The sequence below is a fragment of the Saccopteryx leptura genome, chromosome X (genome assembly GCF_036850995.1).
Source record: "Saccopteryx leptura isolate mSacLep1 chromosome X, mSacLep1_pri_phased_curated, whole genome shotgun sequence".
In the NCBI taxonomy this organism is placed as follows: Eukaryota; Metazoa; Chordata; class Mammalia; order Chiroptera; family Emballonuridae; genus Saccopteryx; species Saccopteryx leptura.
The window spans coordinates 117,189,203-117,209,246 of NC_089516.1; the positions used below are offsets into that span (position 1 = coordinate 117,189,203).

The 20,044-nt window shown below is 38.7% G+C and overlaps 1 protein-coding gene across 4 annotated transcripts in view; it reads right to left on the reverse strand.

Moving 5' to 3' along the window:
• TENM1 (teneurin transmembrane protein 1) overlaps positions 1–20,044 on the reverse strand; it is a 774,232-nt gene that overhangs the window by 149,655 nt on the left and 604,533 nt on the right. For all 4 annotated transcript variants that reach the window (XM_066357037.1, XM_066357038.1, XM_066357036.1 and 1 more), the window contains one exon: positions 1,686–1,829. In XM_066357037.1, coding sequence (XP_066213134.1) covers positions 1,686–1,829 — 144 coding nt within the window. The remainder of the gene's footprint in view (positions 1–1,685; positions 1,830–20,044) is intronic.

A 20,044-nucleotide genomic window follows, 5' to 3' on the forward strand; every position in this document is an offset into this window, starting at 1 on the left:
TCAAATCAAAACAGAAAACCTAATAATTTAATAAGTAGCATCTGCCCTTTCGTTTTTGTACTTTTAAAACTGTGATTCTCCTTTTGACAACAGAAAAAAGAAGTTGACATTTTATATCTGTGCCTGAACCTTTTCTCTTAAAAAATAAACAATTTGAAATAGAATTTAGAATCTTTCTTGAAAGAAAGGGGGAAGACGGGATGGTGGAGAGAGCTGGCAATGGACTCATTCAAGTTCAGAATCCCACACTGTGACTATGGTAGGTGGTCTCATTTTATGGTTGAAGCAGACCTGGTTCACTTTGCCAATCAAAATTTCCCAGCTTATGTGGCTCTTTGGCTCAGCTGATCCAACTGTGGTGCAAACAGTAAGATCATAGGTTTGATTTCTAAATGGACCTCTTAGCCTTGGTTAATTTGTGGCCTTATAAGATAACCGAACATTAGCCAGCTGCTCCACGAAGGTAAGATGGATACAAGGATAGCTGAATTCAAGAGTGTAGCTGCCCCCGTATTTTCGCATCCCAAATAACCCAAAGTACATATTATGCTGAAGGCTGCTCAGAATCTGCCTCTTCAGATGAAAAGAAATGTGATTTCATAGTGAGAATGTACCAGCACATGTTCAAACGAAAGCTGAATGGACAGCTGAAAGACTGGTTTCCCAGTAGAATGCAAAATGACATGGAAGAACTGGGATAGAGTGTTTACGCCTAGGGTAGCAAAATTAGTTTGTGTAAGAGACATATGGGTGCAAGGGTCAACTGTGGTCCCTTCTCCTGATTTATTTAACATTGATGTTATAAACTGGGAGAAAGTGACAGCAGGAAATATGGTTCAAAGTAGGCATAGGCTGAAAATGAGAGTGTCTGGTTCTCATTACTCTTTCCTTTTCCTTAAGTCCAGGATTCAGGAGCCTTCGAACTAAGTGAAGTTCAGGACTCTTTCTTCTTTGACCCATCACTGCCCCTCTATCCCCAGCTTCTTATTGGATATACTGGCATTTATGTAGACAAACAACTATGGTGTAGGAGGAAAAGCATGTGGCTCTAGCCACTTGCTGACTGTGCATGCTGAGGGACGGTCATAGGACCATCTAAGTCTCAGACTCTTGATCTTTTAAATGCAATTAATGCCACTTTGCAGGGTTGCTGTGTTTAAAATGGGACAGAGATCACTGAACCCTTTGAAAATGTATTACAGAGATGATTATTTCATTCTAAGGTATACTTTTTGCTTTATGTTTAAACATCTCTGAAACAAATATGTATCTTGTGATCAATGCATGTCACAATTCAATTAGCATTTTCGTAAAATAATGGTGTACTTATAATTGATGGTGTCTTATATTATGGGAAATATGCCGATTATTATTTCACTTTTAAAATATTGGTTACAATGTCAGATAAACTTAATCACTTGGGATAGAGCAATACTATAGTAAAACCCAGTTTCATAAAACTTTGTGATGAAGAGGTCCCACTGTTTTAGCACTAACTGGAAATCAGATTATTGTATTTGAAAGGAAATAAACTAATGTGGTCATCTCCAGCTGGTGAACATACAGGTAATTTTTTCCCTTGTAATTTTACATTTTTTTCAATGACTATATATTACATATGTATCTGTATACATGTAAATAGCATTAGGAAAACAGTATTAGTGAATATTTTAAAAGTTGCTTACCACTTTGAGTATTCAAAATATGATGTTTATTTAATGACCAGCCTCCTAGGTTAGAAGCATCCATCTCAAAACCTTGTAAGATGACTGTCCTTTTCTCCCAGAGAATAAAGTCAGGGCAGGTTTCATATTCATATCCCACAGATACTGCAAACAAAGTGTTAATAAGACATCAGAAACATTTTAAAATTTGTTTCTTTTTTTGGCCATTTTTTAAATGGAACTTACTGGGATGATATTGGTTAATACAATTATACGGGTTTCAAGTGTACAATTCTACAACACATTTTCTGTACATTGTGCTGTGTGTTCATCACTCCAGGTCAAGTTTTCCTCCATCACCATCTATCCCCCCTACTCTTCTTGAACCTTCCACCCCCTTTCCCTTCTGCAATCCCCTTTCCCTTCTGCAATCCCCACACTGTTGTGGCTATAAGTTTTTTGTTTTTTAGTTAATCCCTTCACCTTTTTCACCCAGCCCCCAGTCCCCATTTCCTCTGACAGCTGTCAGTCTGTTCTCTGTATCTATGAGTCTGTTTCTATATTTTGTTTATTTATTTTGTTCACTAGATTGTACATATAAGTGAAAACATATGGTATTTGTATTTCTTTCACTGGCTTATTTCACTTAACATACGGTAATCATCTCCAGGTCTATTCATGCTGTTGCAAAAGGTAAGCTTTCCTTCCTTTTTATGGCTGAGCAGTATTCCATTGTATAAACAAAGCACAGGTACCACTCATCTACCTATGGACACTTGGGTACTTCAAAATCTTGGCTATTGAAAATAATGCTGCAATGAACACAGAGGTGCATATATTATTTAAAAAATATTTTATTTAGAAAATTAAATTTAACAGGGTGACATTGATCAATAAGAGTGCATAGGTTTCAGGTTGACTTTGGGTGCATAATTCTTTTGAATCAGTGTTTCATATTTCTTCAGATATATTCCCAGAAGTGGAGTTGTTGGTTCATAAGGCAGTTCCATTTTTACCCTGGTTGATAATTCTGTGGAGATTGCATTTGTTACTGAATTGTGACTTGGGTTGAGATCTGACTGCAAATGCCATTAACCTAGCACAGTACAGCATAGCACCTAGCATGGCATTGGGATTCTAAAGGTGATCAGTTCATGCATATTGGATAAGCAGATGAATAAGTGAACAAGTGTTGTCATTAGGTATGTACCATATGTTTATAGACATTGAGCTTTAGCATAAGCTCTTGGGTTGAAGGTTGTGTTTTAAAAGTAGAGGAATAAGCTCTCTGAAATCTTAAGCTGTGGTGACAACATTTCTTTCTTTACCTTTGTAGAAGAAATGTGGGGGGGTTGTTTTTTTCTCTTTCTAAACTGCAAAATGCACTTAGGAAGTTGGTTTGGGGCTACTGAGTCTCTCATACAAAAACTGACTACGTGAGACTAATACAAACTGATTTGCCCAATTGGTATTTTCTACTGCACTAACTGGCTTTCAGTTTATTGAGAGTTCTGAGTTTGTTTAGAGCATTGCAAGTGCTTCCAGTGTAAATTTCATGTTGTGCACATTATATTTTGGTTTCCGCATATAGCTAACCAGTGAAACATCATCCAACATTTGGCTTCAACTCCTAGGAAGCACAGATGTTGTGCATTAAACTGGGAACCCTGGTAAGCCACTAAAACAAGTCGTGTGCAATGTGGTAGCTAGGGTGACAACTGAAATATGCATAGCTCAAGTATACCAAGCCTCAGCCACAGTCGCTGTTGGCAAACCTGCTTATCTATTGGAACTGCAAATTTCTGGTTCTTAAATTTATTTTTTTTTTCTCACACTGCTCGAAACCTGAGACCACTGGCTCATTACAGTGCATACCTGGAAGCTTCATTTCCTTTTTATGAACACTTAAATATGGTCATCTGACATTGCCTATGAGTACCTGCTTCTACCTAACTCTTTAGATGGCCTGAATAACTTTTTCTTTGTTTTATCATTTGGTATGGAAACTGGTAATAAATATATGTGCTTAAACACAGCACAGTAACCCAAAGACAAAAAATTAAAGTAAGCCAGTTTTTGTTTTTGGCATTAGATGATGGGAAAAGATGATGTTTTTAGTCAAACTGATTTATGTGTGCATGTGCATGTGTGTGTGTGAGCACATGCATACATAAACCAAAAAGTCCTTATGATTCTGAATATACAACCCTCTAACTTTGTGGATCAACTGTGGCCAATTTTAAATCAAATTGCTTTGCCCTGGTTGGGTGGCTTAGTAAATAAAGCATAGACTCAGTGCACCAGATGTTGCAGGTTCGATCCCCAAAGCACATGTGAGAAGCAATCAATGAGTGCTCAACTAAATAGAAAAACTAAGTGAAACAGCAAATTGTTGATTCTCTCTCCCTTTCTCCTTCCACTCCCCATTCCTTTCTCTCTCTTTCTCAAATCAATGGAAAAATTAAAACATTCAAAAAAATATTTGTAAATAGCTCCACCAAAGCCTTAATGGAGATCAGGGCCATCTGCTTGGGTGTGTGAGCTTTGCAGTCTCACAGGGGCCCACACTTAGAAGCACCCCACACTGGGTTTAATGCTTTGCTGTCACTGTCTTGAAATTGTTAATAATTTTTTAACAAGAGGTTCTGTATTTTCGTTTTACACTGGGTCTTGCAAATTACATAGCTGTTCCTGACAAAGATGCCCTCCTATCCTATCATCAGCTGGGAAAGCTCATGGAATGCAAACTTGTTTTAAAGTTAGCCCTAACCAAGCACTATTAGCAAGCCAGATCAATGGAGAGTTGGAAAAACTAATCCTGAAATAGAAATCATTTCTAAATGGAAATTAATTTAGGATCATCTGTGTCAATGCTGTTCTCTATTAAGGTGAATGGAAAAACAGAATTTCAGTGGATAAAAAGATCTCAGGGTAATCTAGCTCATGTTACGCTCACACAAGTTGTTGCTGTCTAAAATCTACTTGGTATCTTATCATGGTTCTGGTGCTTATCAAAACAACTCTGATATAGTGGAGTTGGTTTCAGACCTAGAATCAGAAAAGACTCCATTAGCTTAGCTGTGTGTCCTTGGGCAAATTATTCTTCATCCCCGAGAGTTGTGTTCTTCATTAGTAACAAAGTGTGTATATGTGTGGCGGGGAGCAGAGTATGGACTAAAATTAGTGGTTCTTAGACCTTTTTGGGTCAGTGAACCTTTTATTATGAATTTGATCTAAGTTATTAATCTTCTTGGAAAAATGCATATGTACACAAAATTTTATATATAATTTTAGGAAGGTGTTCACTGGTCTATTGAAATGAAGATGCCAGATTAAAGACCTTTGTACTAGATTATTTTCATAATCCCCTTTAGTACTAATGCTATGATTCTAAAGTGCAGTCTTTCTTTTTTTTAAAAAAAATATTTATTTATTTATTTATTCATTTTAGAGAGGAGAGAGAATGAGAGGGAGAGAGAAAGGGGGGAGGGGCAGGAAGCATCAACTCCCATATGTGACTTGACCAGACAAATGCAGGGTTTTCAACTGGCAACCTCAGTGCTCAAGGTTGACACTTTATCCACTGTGCCACCACAGGTCAGGCCGAGTCTTTCAAGATTGTATTTGACCAGTTCAAGTTGGAGAATCAAACCAAAAAGTCAAAGACAGCACTGTATCTCATGTTTGCAATATCAGGTGAGAAAGCACACTTAGGGCCATGTTGATCTGTAGAACAACATAGTTTCTGCTTATCTTGTGAGCATTTATATGTCTTGATTGATAAATAATCACATAACAATAATCACAGGTTCATTTAAAGCCATCAACTCTTTCCTTACCATTTCTAGGATCTACCTCTTGTACATTGTAAACCTGGTGAGCTCCCCTACAATTCTTTTTCTGGAAGGTTACTGTGTAGTTCTGTGAATAAGTAATATGTCCTGGTGACCTCCTGTAGTGGTTTGGAGCCTACTTTTCCACTCTTAGTAAGTTAAAGATCTTCCCAACTCTGTGGCAGGAAATGCTTACATAAAGTATCAATTAAAGAGTTCTCCATGAAGTGGAAACGAGACATACCCTTTTCACCTCTGCATATTTGCTGTCTGAATTGTTCTCTAGTCTACAACAAAAAAGTATATTGGCTGCAAACCCCAAACTTATATTATATGAGAAGTATCTCCTTTGACTTTCAAAAGTATCGTGGTTTGAATCATGAATCATACGGTCACCCAATATTGAAGAGATTATCTCTATAATGCCTTGACACAAGTTGGTAGAAAAGGCTGGGAGGCAAGAACAGTCATAAATCCTGAATTGGAATATAAGCCATACGGTTTGTTTGGTAAACTATTTAATTTTTCTGTCTCTTGAGTATATCATCTTTCCAATAATTTTTAAATTGTTATGCCCTTAAAGCCATTTAATTGTGACCTAGCATTCACATGGGGAGGCATCCACACAAACATATACATACAAATGAAACAAAATTTTTCAAAACTATACTCTTTCTCTTTTTTCTTTTTCTTTCTTTCTTTCTTTCTTTTTTTTTTTTTTTGGACAGAGACAGACAGAGAGAGTGAGAGAGAGGGACAGATAAGGACAGACAGACAGGAAGGGAGAGAGATGAGAAGCATCAATTCTTCACTGCAGCACCTTAGGTGTTCATTGATTGATTTCTCATATGTGCCTTGATGGGGGCTACAGCAGACTGAGTAACCCCTTGCTCAAGCCAGCAACCTTGGGCTCAAGCCAGTGACCATGAGGTCATGCCTATGATCCCATGTTTAAACCAGAGACACCGCACTCAAGCTGGTGAGCCTGTGCTCAAGCTGGAAACCTTAGAGCTTCGAATCTGGGTCCTCTGGGTCCCAGTCTGATGCTCTATCCACTGCACCACTGCCTGATCAGGCAAAATTTCTCAAAACAATACTCTCTTGATAGTGTTACATTTCACTATTTTCTATTCTGTTTATTTTTGTCCTATCACATTCCATTACATTTTATTCCATTTAAAAAAAAATACTCGGCCCTGGCCGGTTGGCTCAGCGGTAGAGCGTCGGCCTGGCATGCGGGGCACCCGGGTTCGATTCCCGGCCAGGGCACACAGGAGAAGTGCCCATTTGCTTCTCCACCCCCCCTCCTTCCTCTCTGTCTCTCTCTTCCCCTCCTGCAGCCGAGGCTCCATTGGAGCAAAGATGGCCTGGACGCTGGGGATGGCTCCTTGGCCTCGCCCCAGGCGCTAGAGTGGCTCTGGTCGCGGCAGAGCGTCGCCCCTGGTGGGCGTGCCGGGTGGATCCCGGTCGGGCGCATGCGGGAGTCTGTCTGACTGTCTCTCCCCGTTTCCAGCTTCAGAAAAATACAAAAAAAAAATACTTGATTGACTCACCAAATGGATTTTGCAATCTACTAATGGGTGTTACTACCAGCTTGAAATGGGCACAGGCTGCTTACCAGACAGAGTATCAGTTAGAGTCATTAAGAAATACTGGTAGCACCTGACCAGGCGGTGGCGCAGTGGATAGAGCATTGGACTGGAATGCAGAAGGACCCAGGTTCGAGACCCCAGGGTTGCCAACTTGAGCGCGGGCTCATCTGGCTTGAGCAAAGCTCACCAGCTTGGACCCAAGGTCGCTGGCTCAAGCAAGGGGTTACTTGGTCTGCTGAAGGCCCGCAGTCAAGGCACATATGAGAAAGTAATCAATGAACAACTAAGGTGTCGCAATGAAAAACTGATGGTTGATGCGTCTCATCTCTCTCCGTTCCTGTCTGTCTGTCCCTATCTATCCCTCTCTCTGACTCTCTCTCTGTTCCTGTAAAAAATTAAAAAAAAAAGAGATGATGTCAGAGTAATGGCGGGGTAGGAAGCGATTCCGATAAATCTCCCCCAAAACTCAACAAGATCTTCAACCAGAAACAGTAAAACCTATACTTGGAGCCTCCAGATGCTTCGCAATATACCCAAAGGTATGGTCGAGTGAAAAATTGGCTAAATATATAACCAAACCCCGAAGGAAATAGGGAGTAAGAAATGCTCCGCCTTCCTCACTAACCTAAACAGGGCAGCTTTCTCTGGTAACTGTGAATATAGAAACTGAGGCAGGCAAAGGGTGTGAATAGATTCAGGCCACGGCACAAACGGCTGAACCAGGCTGTGGCACGGAGATCCAAGCCGAGGAAAAACTGATCCTGTGGCAACCCGAGCAATACAAGCTAACACTCGCGCCAAACCCAAACAAAGAAAGACAAGCGGGGCGGCCATTTTACCCGGTCTCCTGGTTGGTGCGCAGTTAGTGGGCGAGAGATTTCTTCCTAGGCCCCGAGAGTGGGTGCCCGTGTTGCCCCACGGAGAGGCAGGGTCAGAGGCCTTTCTGTGGGCCGAGGGCAGAGTCTCTGGGCAGCCCCAGCGCCCTGGGAAAGCCACGCACAGGAGGGAGTGAGAACTAATTCCAACGGTGGAAATTTTCCGTGCTGCTGGGGGTTTCACTCAGAGGGAAACGCGGCCGGCCTCATATCCGGGTTTGCGCACGCAGATAGTGAATGAGAGATTCCTCCGAGTGCCTCGGCAGTGCGCGCCCGTGTTATCGCACAGAGGGGCAGAGTCAGGGGCCTTTGTGTGGGCCAAAGCGGAATCTCGGGCCGCCCCAGCGCCTTGCAAAAGCCGCACACGGGGATGGAGCGAGACTCAATTCCAACGCTGCAACTTTTCCCTGCGGTTGGGGGTTTCACTCAGAGCGTGAGACTGCTGGCCGGATATCCTGGTCTGCGTGCGCAGCCAGTGAGTGAGAGATTCCTCCAAGCGCCCCGGAAGTGGGCGCCCGCCTGTGTTACCGGACAGAGTGGCAGACAGAACCAGAGGTCTTTGAGTGGGCGGAAAGCCTGCCTGATTATGCTAGCAGCTCTGACTGACTGAGCCTTACCCAGAGCCCTGTGCTGAGTGGAAATAGAGTGGGGAGTTTCCAGCTCTTTGAGCCTCTTACTATCCAGGCAGAGGCAGCAGCAACCCCATAGCTGGATTATCAGGCTACTAATTGAGGAAGGAAAGACTAGGAGAAAGGCTCCAGGAACACGGACTCTCTCACTGTCGGAGCCTATAAATGCTAATAGCCTCGACTGTCAACGAGACTAAAGCACAATACATGACATTGCCATAGGGACTTATCAACTGCAAACCTCTACCTGAGCGTGCCAAAGGGGCAGAACCCGGGGTACAGAGTCACCGACCAGGAAGAGGGAGAGAAAAGAAAAAGCAAGAAGATAACTTCTCAAAATCAAGAATAATCTGCAGACTTTATAACCTATCCCATTTTATGATATTTGTTCGTTTGTTTCTCTTATCTTCATTCTTGATACTTTTTTTCCTCCTCCAATTTGGCCGATTAACTCTCTACCTGTCTTACTCTCTCCTCTCCTTGAACTACACTACCCATAAGTGTTACATCTCCCATTATCTTTTCTCTCCTCTTCCTTTCTCTCTATGAGGGTTGCACTCCAAAACCCTTAACTCTCTCTCTCTCTCTCTCTCCTTTCTTTTTTCTTCTATTAGTGGTTCCCTCTTTTTTTTTCTCTCTCTCTTTCTTTTCTCCCTCTATATTAGTTTCTTCCTTTCTCCTTTACATCTCCTCTCATTCAAACCTCAATAACAAACAAATTATCTTATCTGGGTCTCAAACTTATGTTTGTGGCATTTTGGGGGGTTTTTACTTCACCTTTTTAACTCACTAGCTGTGCTCCCATCCCTGGCTCTCCATTTTATCTAGTTCTTGTTCCACTAAATACAATAGTAATTTTTTAATTTGTCTCCCCATTTTTCCGTTTTCCTCTTATTCCTCTCATCATAACTCTTAGACAACCAACACCTAAAAGCAAATCATTTTATTCTTGACCCAAATTTTTTCCTTATTTGCTTTTTGTGGGTCCATACGCTCTTTTTTTTTCTTTTTTTTTTCTTTTTCCCGTTTTTCTTTTTTTTTTTCTTTTCTTTTCTTTTTTTTTTTTGCCCCTTTATTACTTTTCCCCAATTCAGGCCCTCCATCACAGGCATTGTTTGTTATAATTCACAGTTCACCACAAGATTTTCTCAAGAAAGAGGGGAGAGGAGAGGAGAGGAAAAAAGGAGGGGGGGAATAATTTCCTTTTTTAAAAAATTTTTATTTTATTTTATTTTTCTTTATTTCATTATTAATTTTTTTTTAAAAAAACTATTTTTTATTTTTTATTTTTTTAATTATTTTTTTAACTTTTTATTCTTTATTAAATCTCATTAATACTATCAACAAAACCACCCTCAGATGCCATTAAGGAAGAGAAAATCAAATATCATGGATACAAAAGAAAGAGAGGTAACACAGCTAGATGAGGAAAAATGTATGGAGAAAAAATTTAATATATTGGAAACCTTGGAGCTAAATGACAGAGAATTCAAGATAGAAATCCTAAAAATCCTCCGAGATATACAAGAAAACACAGAAAGACAATTTAGGGAGCTCAGAAAACAACTCAATGAACACAAAGAATATATGTCCAAGGAAATTGAAACTATAAAAACAAATCAAACAGAGATGAAAAACTCAATTCACGAGCTGAAAAACGAAGTAACAAGCTTAGCTAATAGAACAGGTCAGATAGAAGAGAGGATTAGTGAAATAGAAGACAAGCAACTTGAGGCACAGCAGAGAGAAGAAGAAAGAGACTCAAAAATTAAAAAAAAAAATGAGATAGCCCTACAAGAATTATCTGACTCCATCAAAAAGAATAACATAAGAATAATAGGTATAACAGAGGGATAAGAGAGAGAAAATGGAATGGAGAACATACTCAAACAAATAATAGATGAGAACTTCCCAAGCCTGTGGAAAGAACTAAAGCCTCAAGTTCAAGAAGCAAACAGAACTCTGAGTTTTCTTAACCCCAACAAACCTACTCCAAGGCATATCATCATGAAATTGACACAAACCAACAGCAAAGAAAAAATTCTCAAGGCAGCCAGGGAAAAGAAGAATACAACATATAAAGGAAGGCCCATTAGATTATCATCAGATTTCTCAGCAGAAACTCTACAAGCTAGAAGAGAGTGGACCCCAATATTTAAAGTCCTGAAAGAGAGGAACTTTCAGCCATGAATACTATACCCATCAAAGCTATCCTTCAAATATGAAGGAGAAATAAAAACATTCACAGATACAGAAAAGATGAGGGAATTTATCGTCAGAAAACCCCCACTCCAGGAATTACTAAACGGGGTTCTCCAATCAGATACAAAGAACAAATTAAAACAGAGCCACAAGTAAAAGCTCCAAGAAGAACACAATAAAACCAAATTTAAACTGTGACAACAAAAAGAAAGAGGGGGAGAAGATGGAGATTATCAGTAGCAAAGGACGATGGAGTGCAAAAGTACTCACAAAATAGTTCGCTACAATGAACAGGGTAGGGACCCTTTTCATTACTCAAAGGTAACCACCATTGAAAAAACCACCACAGAAGCACATGAGATAAAAAAGATAGCAACAGAGGAAAGATGTATGGAATACAACCAAATAAAAACAAAAGATAGAAAAATGAAAGAGAAGGATCAAACAAGACACAAAACTAACAGAAAGCAAGATATAAAATGGCAATAGGGAACACACAAGTATCAATAATTACACTAAATGTAAACGGCTTAAACTCACCAATAAAAAGGCACAGAGTAGCAGAATGGATTAAAAAAGAAAATCCAACTGTATGCTGCCTACAGGAAACTCATCTAAGTAACAAGGATAAAAACAAATTCAAAGTGAAAGGCTGGAAAACAATACTCCAAGCAAATAACATCCAAAAAAAAGTAGGTGTAGCAATACTCATATCGGATAATGCTGACTACAAGACAGGAAAAGTACTCAGAGACAAAAATGGACATTTCATAATGGCTAAGGGGACACTGAATCAAGAAGACATAACAATTCTTAATATATATGCACCAAACCAAGGAGCACCAAAATATATAAGACAGCTACTTATTGATCTTAAAACAAAAACTGACAAAAACACAATCATACTTGGAGACCTCAATACACCGCTGACGGCTCTAGATTGGTCATCCAAACAGAGAATCAACAAAGACATAGTGGCCTTAAACAAAACACTAGAGCACCTGGATATGATAGACATCTACAGGACATTTCATCCCAAAGTGACTGAGTATACATTTTTCTCCAGTGTACATGGATCATTCTCAAGAATTGACCATATGTTGGGCCACAAAAACAACATCAGCAAATTCAGAAAAATCGAAGTTGTACCAAGCATATTTTCTGATCATAAAGCCTTGAAACTAGAAATCAACTGCAAAAAAGAGGAAAAAAATCCCACAAAAATGTGGAAACTAAACAACATACTTTTAAAAAATGAATGGGTCAAAGAAGAAATAAGCGCAGAGATCAAAAGATATATACAGACTAATGAAAATGACAATACGACATATCAGAATCTATGGGATGCAGCAAAAGCAGTGATAAGAGGGAAGTTCATATCACTTCAGGCATATATGAACAAACAAGAGAGAGCCCAAGTGAACCACTTAACTTCCCACCTTAAGGAACTAGAAAAAGAAGAACAAAGACAACCCAAAACCAGCCGAAGAAAGGAGATAATAAAAATCAGAGCAGAAATAAATGAATTAGAGAACAGAAAAACTATAGAAAAAATTAATAGAACAAGAAGCTGGTTCTTTGAAAAGATCAACAAAATTGTCAAACCCTTGGCAAGACTTACCAAGGAAAAAAGAGAAAGAACTCATATAAACAAAATCCAAAATGAAAGAGGAGAAATCACCACGGACACCGTAGATATACAAAGAATTATTGTAGAATACTATGAAAAACTTTATGCCACTAAATTCAACAACCTAGAAGAAATGGATAAGTTCCTAGAACAATACAACCTTCCTAGACTGAGTCAAGAAGAAGCAGAAAGCCTAAACAGACCTATCAGTAAAGAAGAAATAGAAAAAACTATTAAAAACCTCCCCAAAAATAAAAGTCCAGGCCCTGACGGCTATACCAGCGAATTTTATCAAACATTCAAAGAAGACTTGGTTCCTATTCTACTCAAAGTCTTCCAAAAAATTGAAGAAGAAGCAATACTTCCAAACACATTTTATGAGGCCAGCATAACCCTCATACCAAAACCAGGCAAGGATGGCACAAAAAAAGAAAACTACAGACCAATATCTCTAATGAATACAGATGCTAAAATACTAAACAAAATACTAGCAAATCGAATACAACAACATATTAAAAAAATAATACATCATGATCAAGTGGGATTCATCCCAGAATCTCAAGGATGGTTCAACATACGTAAAACGGTTAACGTAATACACCATATCAACAAAACAAAGAACAAAAACCACATGATCTTATCAATAGACGCAGAAAAGGCTTTCGATAAAATACAACACAATTTTATGTTTAAGACTCTCAACAAAATGGGTATAGAAGGATAATATCTCAACATGATAAAGACCATATATGATAAACCATCAGCCAACATCATATTAAATGGCACTAAACTGAAGGCTTTCCCCCTTAAATCAGGAACAAGACAGGGTTGTCCACTCTCTCCACTCTTATTTAATGTGGTACTAGAAGTTCTAGCCAGAGCAATCAGACAAGACAAAGAAATAAAAGGCATCCATATCGGAAAAGAAGAAGTAAAGGTATCACTTTTTGCAGATGATATGATCCTATACATCGAAAACCCCAAAGAATCCACAAAAAGACTACTAGAAACAATAAGCCAATACAGTAAGGTCGCAGGATACAAAATTAACATACAGAAGTCAATAGCCTTTCTATATGCCAAGAATGAAACAACTGAGAAGGAACTCAAAAGAATAATCCCTTTCACGATTGCAACAAAAAAAATAAAATACTTAGGAATAAACATAACAAAGAATGTAAAGGACTTATATAATGAAAACTATAAACCATTGTTAAGGGAAATAGAAAAAGATATAATGAGATGGAAGAATATACCTTGTTCTTGGCTAGGAAGAATAAATATAATCAAGATGGCTATATTACCCAAAGCAATATACAAATTTAATGCAATTTCCATCAAACTTCCAATGACGTTTTTTAAGGAAATAGAGCAAAAAATCATCAGATTTATATGGAACTATAAAAAACCCCGAATAGCCAAAGCAATCCTAAAGAAAAAGAATGAAGCTGGGGGCATTACAATACCTGACTTCAAACTATATTATAGGGCCACAACAATCAAAACAGCGTGGTATTGGCAGAAAAATAGACACTCAGACCAATGGAACAGAATAGAAAGTCCAGAAATAAAACCACATATATATAGTCAAATAATTTTTGATAAAGGGGCCAACAACACACAATGGAGAAAAGAAAGCCTCTTCAATAAATGGTGCTGGGAAAACTGGAAAGCCACATGTAAAAGAATGAAACTGGGCTACAGTCTCTCCCCCTGTACAAAAATTAACTCAAAATGGATCAAAGATCTAAACATAAGACCTGAAACAATTAAGTACATAGAAGAAGACATAGGTACTCAACTCATGGACCTGGGTTTTAAAGAGCATTTTATGAATTTGACTCCACAGGCAAGAGAAGTGAAGGCAAAAATTAATGAATGGGACTACATCAGACTAAGAAGTTTTTGCTCAGCAAGAGAAACTGATAACAAAATAAACAGAAAGCCAACTAAATGGGAAATGATATTTTCAAACAACAGCTCAGATAAGGGCCTAATATCCAAAATATACAAAGAACTCATAAAACTCAACAACAAACAAACAAACAATCCAATAAAAAAATGGGAAGAGGATATGAATAGACACTTCTCCCAGGAAGAAATACAAATGGCCAACAGATATATGAAAAGATGCTCATCTTCTTTAACTATTAGAGAAATGCAAATCAAAACTGCAATGAGATACCACCTCACACCTGTTCGATTAGCTGTTATTAGCAAGACAGGTAATAGCAAATGTTGGAGAGGCTGTGGAGAAAAAGGAACCCTCATACACTGTTGGTGGGAATGTAAAGTAGTACAACCATTATGGAAGAAAGTATGGTGGTTCCTCAAAAAACTGAAAATAGAACTACCTTATGACCCAGCAATCCCTCTCCTGGGTATATATCCCCAAAACTCAGAAACATTGATACGTAAAGACACATGCAGCCCCATGTTTATTGCAGCATTGTTCACAGTGGCCAGGACATGGAAACAACCAAAAAGCCCATCAATAGATGACTGGATAAAGAAGATGTGGCACATATACACTATGGAATACTACTCAGCCATAAGAAATGATGACATCGGAACATTTACAGCAAAATGGTGGAATCTTGATAACATGATACGAAGCAAAATAAATAAATCAGAAAAAACCAGGAACTGTATTATTCCATACGTAGGTGGGACATAATAGTGAAACTAAGAGACATTGATAAGAGTGTGGTGGTTACGGGGGGGAGGGGGGAATGGGAGAGGGAAAGGGGGTGGGGAGGGGCACAAAGAAAACAAGATAGAAGGTGACAGAGGACAATCTGACTTTGGGTGGTGGGTATGCAACATAATTAAACGACAAGATAACCTGGACTTGTTATCTTTGAATATATGTATCCTGATTTATTGATGTCACCCCATTAAAAAAATAAAATTATTATTAAAAAAAATTAAAAAAAAGCAAACAAAAAGAAATCCTGGTAGGAACTGGCACTTTCACTTTCAAGGTGCTGTCTCATATCTTATCAGACATATTAAAAGGATACAACCCACAACCCATATTCTACATTAAACATATTTCATATTTAAGTGTGAAAAGTGAGTTGCAGTTGACTGCCTGACATAATGCTCCATTTTGCTTTATTTAAACAGTTACTAATGTTGACTTTCTGGTTTTCTTTTCATATTTTAGGCCAACAAAGTTACTTTTTGAGTGGCAAATATTTTTTGCAGGTCCTTGAAAGATTTGTATCCCTGGTGCTGTGCCTGTAAAGCAGAATGGATAAAACAGCCCTACTCACAGTTAATGATTATGAATTCATGAGTGGAGAGAAATGATGAAAGATTATTATCTCTGCTAGCTTCTTTGACAGAAAGCCACTAAGGTGTTGAATTGGATACTTGGTAAGGTGGGTTGGTCACTTTACTGAAGAGAGGCAGCAGTGAAAGACATACACGACTCAGGACTGGAAGACCCGAGTTTGAAGTCCTGCTCTGAACAGGACTCTAAGCAAGTCACTTGCTCTTTTTGTTCCTCAGTGTCCCCTTCTGTGAAATGAAGATCAGCTTAATCATGCCATGCTAACCAGGCAGGAATATCATAAGGATTAAAATGAACTAAGGTATGTGAAAGTACTTTGCAAGTTGTAAAGCACTGCCCACTCATTATTAAAATATTCAGTGGATGCTATTTTTTGACTTCCCAGACTGCTTAGGTTGTACTGAAGGGAAATTTATGAACACTGAAGCATCATTCTCAGGGATGTTTTGTGTGCACAAAGCAATGGTAACTTAGCACCTGTTATTATTAATGTTCTCCTGTTTCTCTCTAACACAATTCAGACAGACTCATATGCATTGTGAACCTTTAGGAAGTCTAGTTCTCCCTGAAACACTAATGCATTGTGAACCTTTAGGAAGTCTAGTTCTCCCTGAAACACTACTCTTTCTTGCAGAACTACTGTACTAAATTATTATGCAATTGTTGTTGCCAATAACCTTGAAGAAAAATAGAATTGTTTATAGCAGTGCTATTAAAGGCGGATGGCTGATTTCCTGAACTTCCACAAGTCCACACCGTTGCAATTTAATTTAATTAAAATGAAGACCAGGCAGAATGCATTATTACATACTTATAATGTATGCAGACACAGGCCGACATAGGGAATTATTTTGACAAAATTCATATAATGGATGCAGATGAGAGGCCCTGAACAAGCCAGTTTGTCAAATTAAATAAGCTGTCTCTAGAATTTTAACAGCACTGTGAATTTAACAATAATGATTTTTTTAACATTGTTTTGCAAACTGCAGAGTTGGGAAAGAAACGAATAATATACAATTATTTCCAGGCATCATACCTTATTTAGAGCTAGAGAATAAAGTACTAAGGCCAAATTATTTCAAATGCTCACATGCAGTTTTTAGCAGGAGAGTCTTTTCTGTGCATCAGACAACAAAACCTTTAAGCCAGATGAACTAGGAATTGCGGTTTTTGTACTGCAACACTGGGGCGATTTCACTCTTCTTCCACTTGATCAATATTGTACCTGGATTAATCAATCCTATCAGTTACCATTGATACTTCTCTGAGGAAGTCATTCACAGAACCTCTGCTGCTAATTTACTTACTCTGGTATTATCCTTCCAGTTGCAAAATCTGTTTCATTGGGAAAATAGTGAGATATCCTAGGATCTCAAGCACTCCTTTTCTCATTTTGGCTGTCCTCAACAATCTATTCTTCTTTTGTGATGCTCTAGCCTTTTGAGATCTCCCCAGCTCTACACAGTTGAGCTATGCAGGAAACAAGAGTCCCACATTTCAAACTAAGTGCATATTTCAACTTTATTATTCACCACCACTTTGAATTTAGCTTTTTTAATTCTGACAACTTCTTTCTCCATCACCCAGAAATGGATGGGACAGAGGTTTATATTTAACTGGCATGGGAAAAAAGACGAGTGGGAGACCTCCCTAGGCCATAGTTTAAACCCATATGCTTTCTGTAACTGGGACTGTAAGAATATCAGCCAAGGTTTCTTTCCTATTGCTGTTGTAACAAATTACCACAAACATAAAGGCTTCAAATAAGGTTGGTTTATTATCCTACAGTTAAAAGGGTCAGAAGTCTGAAATGGGTTTCACTGGGTTAAAATCAAGGTGTCAATAGGTTGAGTTCCTTCTGGAGGCTCAAGGGAGACTCTATTTCCCTTGCCTTTTCCTGCTGCCAGAGGCCACCCGCATTTCCTTGGATCTTGGCTCCCTCCTCCATCGTCAAAGTTATCAACATTAGATCTTGCTGTGCCTTTCTTCCATAGTTATATCTTCCTCTAAGACTGACCTCCCTTCAGCTTCCCTCTTCCACACTTAAGAACCCTTGTCACAACATTGGGTCCACCGAATACTCCAGGATAATCATCTCAAGGTCAGCTGATTAGCAACCTTAATTCTCTTTTGCCATGTAGCATAATATATAAACAGGTTCCATGGATGGACATATTTGGTGGGTGGTGGCTGTTCTTCTGCCTGCTAAAAAACTATACCAGATTTCTGAACCTGAAGCAAATATGAAAAGTGTTATATATAGGACAATTGTTAATATCCTGTGCAAAACTGGGGAATATATCTGAGTAGGATTATTGGATCATACAATAATTTTATGTTTGACTTGTTGAGGATTCGCCAAACTGTTTTCTGTTGTCAGTGCCATTTTATCGACTTCACTTTATGCATAAAATGTTTTGCATCTCTTCCATTTAAATACATCTAGAGGCCCTGGCCGGTTGGCTCAGTGGTAGAGCATCGGCCTGGCGTGCAGGGGACCCGGGTTTGATTCCCGGCCAGGGCACATAGGAGAAGCGCCCATTTGCTTCTCCACCCCCCCTCCCTTCCTCCCTGTCTCTCTCTTCCCCTCCCGCAGCCAAGGCTCCATTGGAGCAAAGATGGCCCGGGTGCTGGGGATGGCTCCTTGGCCTCTGCCCCAGGCGCTAGAGTGGCTCTGGTCGCGGCAGAGCGATGCCCCAGAGGGGCAGAGCATCGCCCCCTGGTGTGCAGAGCGTCGCCCCTGGTGTGCAGAGCGTCGCCCCTGGTGGGCGTGCCGGGTGGATCCCAGTCGGGCGCATGCGGGAGTCTGTCTGACTGTCTCTCCCCGTTTCCAGCTTCAGAAAAATATAAATAAATAAATAAACAAATAAATAAACAAATAAATACATCTAGAGACTGTTTTCTCTCGCATCAATTAAGTGATCATAAAATATGGCCAGAAATACAACTAAATGTTTTCTTCGTTTGCTTAATCATATGTATCGTTAAACAGTAACATTCTTGACTCTTTTTTTCTATTCATTTTTCATTTGAACTATTTATTGTCTGTTGCATTCATCAAGTGCTCACAATCCATCTTCAGAGTAGATTTTCCGACTTTATTCTACCACTTGTTCTAATACTAAAGCACCATTGAGAAAATTCTCGTAGTCTCTAGATATGAAATGGAGACTAGGTAGTAAATAAAATCCCTTTAACCATGATTAAGTTATCAGGACATTTCCTACAAGGTAAATAATCCATAGTCTATTTTAAGCACCACACCTGAAATCATTTTGGCTGCTTTCCTTGAGATTCGTGCCAGTTTTCTTTCTCTACCCTTAAAAAATGTGTTCCTTAAGTCCACATAAAACACCATGAGGAACATTCCTCCCCTTCCCTCTCTTTGGATATTTCTGAGTGGGTCAAACTCACTCTTGCTTTTGTTACTGTTATTAGCCTTAAAAATGAGCATTTTAATTAAAGCCATTTAAAAGTCAGAATGCTTGAGAAAGTTTAAATCAGGAACACAATTGTAGAAACAGGAAGTAAACCAACACTCCTAGGCGAACAATAAGAATGGAGACTTCCTCACTGATGTGTACATTAAAAAGACTTTTTTCTTTGTTTGAGTTGTTTATTCAATCATCCATGAACATATTAGAAACTGAGTCAGTAAGAGCACTTAACTACAACAAGGAGAAAAAATTTTGAATTGTTAGCATTAGAAATATTTAAAAGAGATGTAATACATTGTATGTATAAAGTAAATTTGATAAAATGGCACGAACAGTGTGGAAAAGTTTGGTGGATCCTCAGCAAGTCAAAAATGGAATTACTGTATGATCCAATAATTCTACTCAGGTATACTCCCCTAAGAATTAAAAAGTTATTCAAACAAATACTTGTACATAAATGGTCATAGCAGCACTATGCACAGGAGCCAAAAGGTAGAAAAAACTCAAATGTCCATTGATTAATGACTAGACAAACAAAATTGTGTTATATCCATACAATGGAATATTATTACCGTATTTTTTGTTCCATAAGATGCACTTTTTTTTTTTCCTCCAAAAGTGGAGGGGGAAATGCCTGTGTGTGTTATAAAGTGAATGTTCATTTTTTTTAGCTGCTGTGGTTTCCAGACAACTAGAAGTGTATTTGAACATTAAAGTATCTTTTCATTTGTTAATAACAGTGCCAATGATTATTAATACTGCTGTTGAGTTAACATTGTTGAAATATTATTGTGGTATTGTCGGTCAAATAAGTTTGTAAATATGATATATACATTTGCTCGCTTATAGTTTGCATTGGGTGTTGGCGAAAGGCTGTAAGC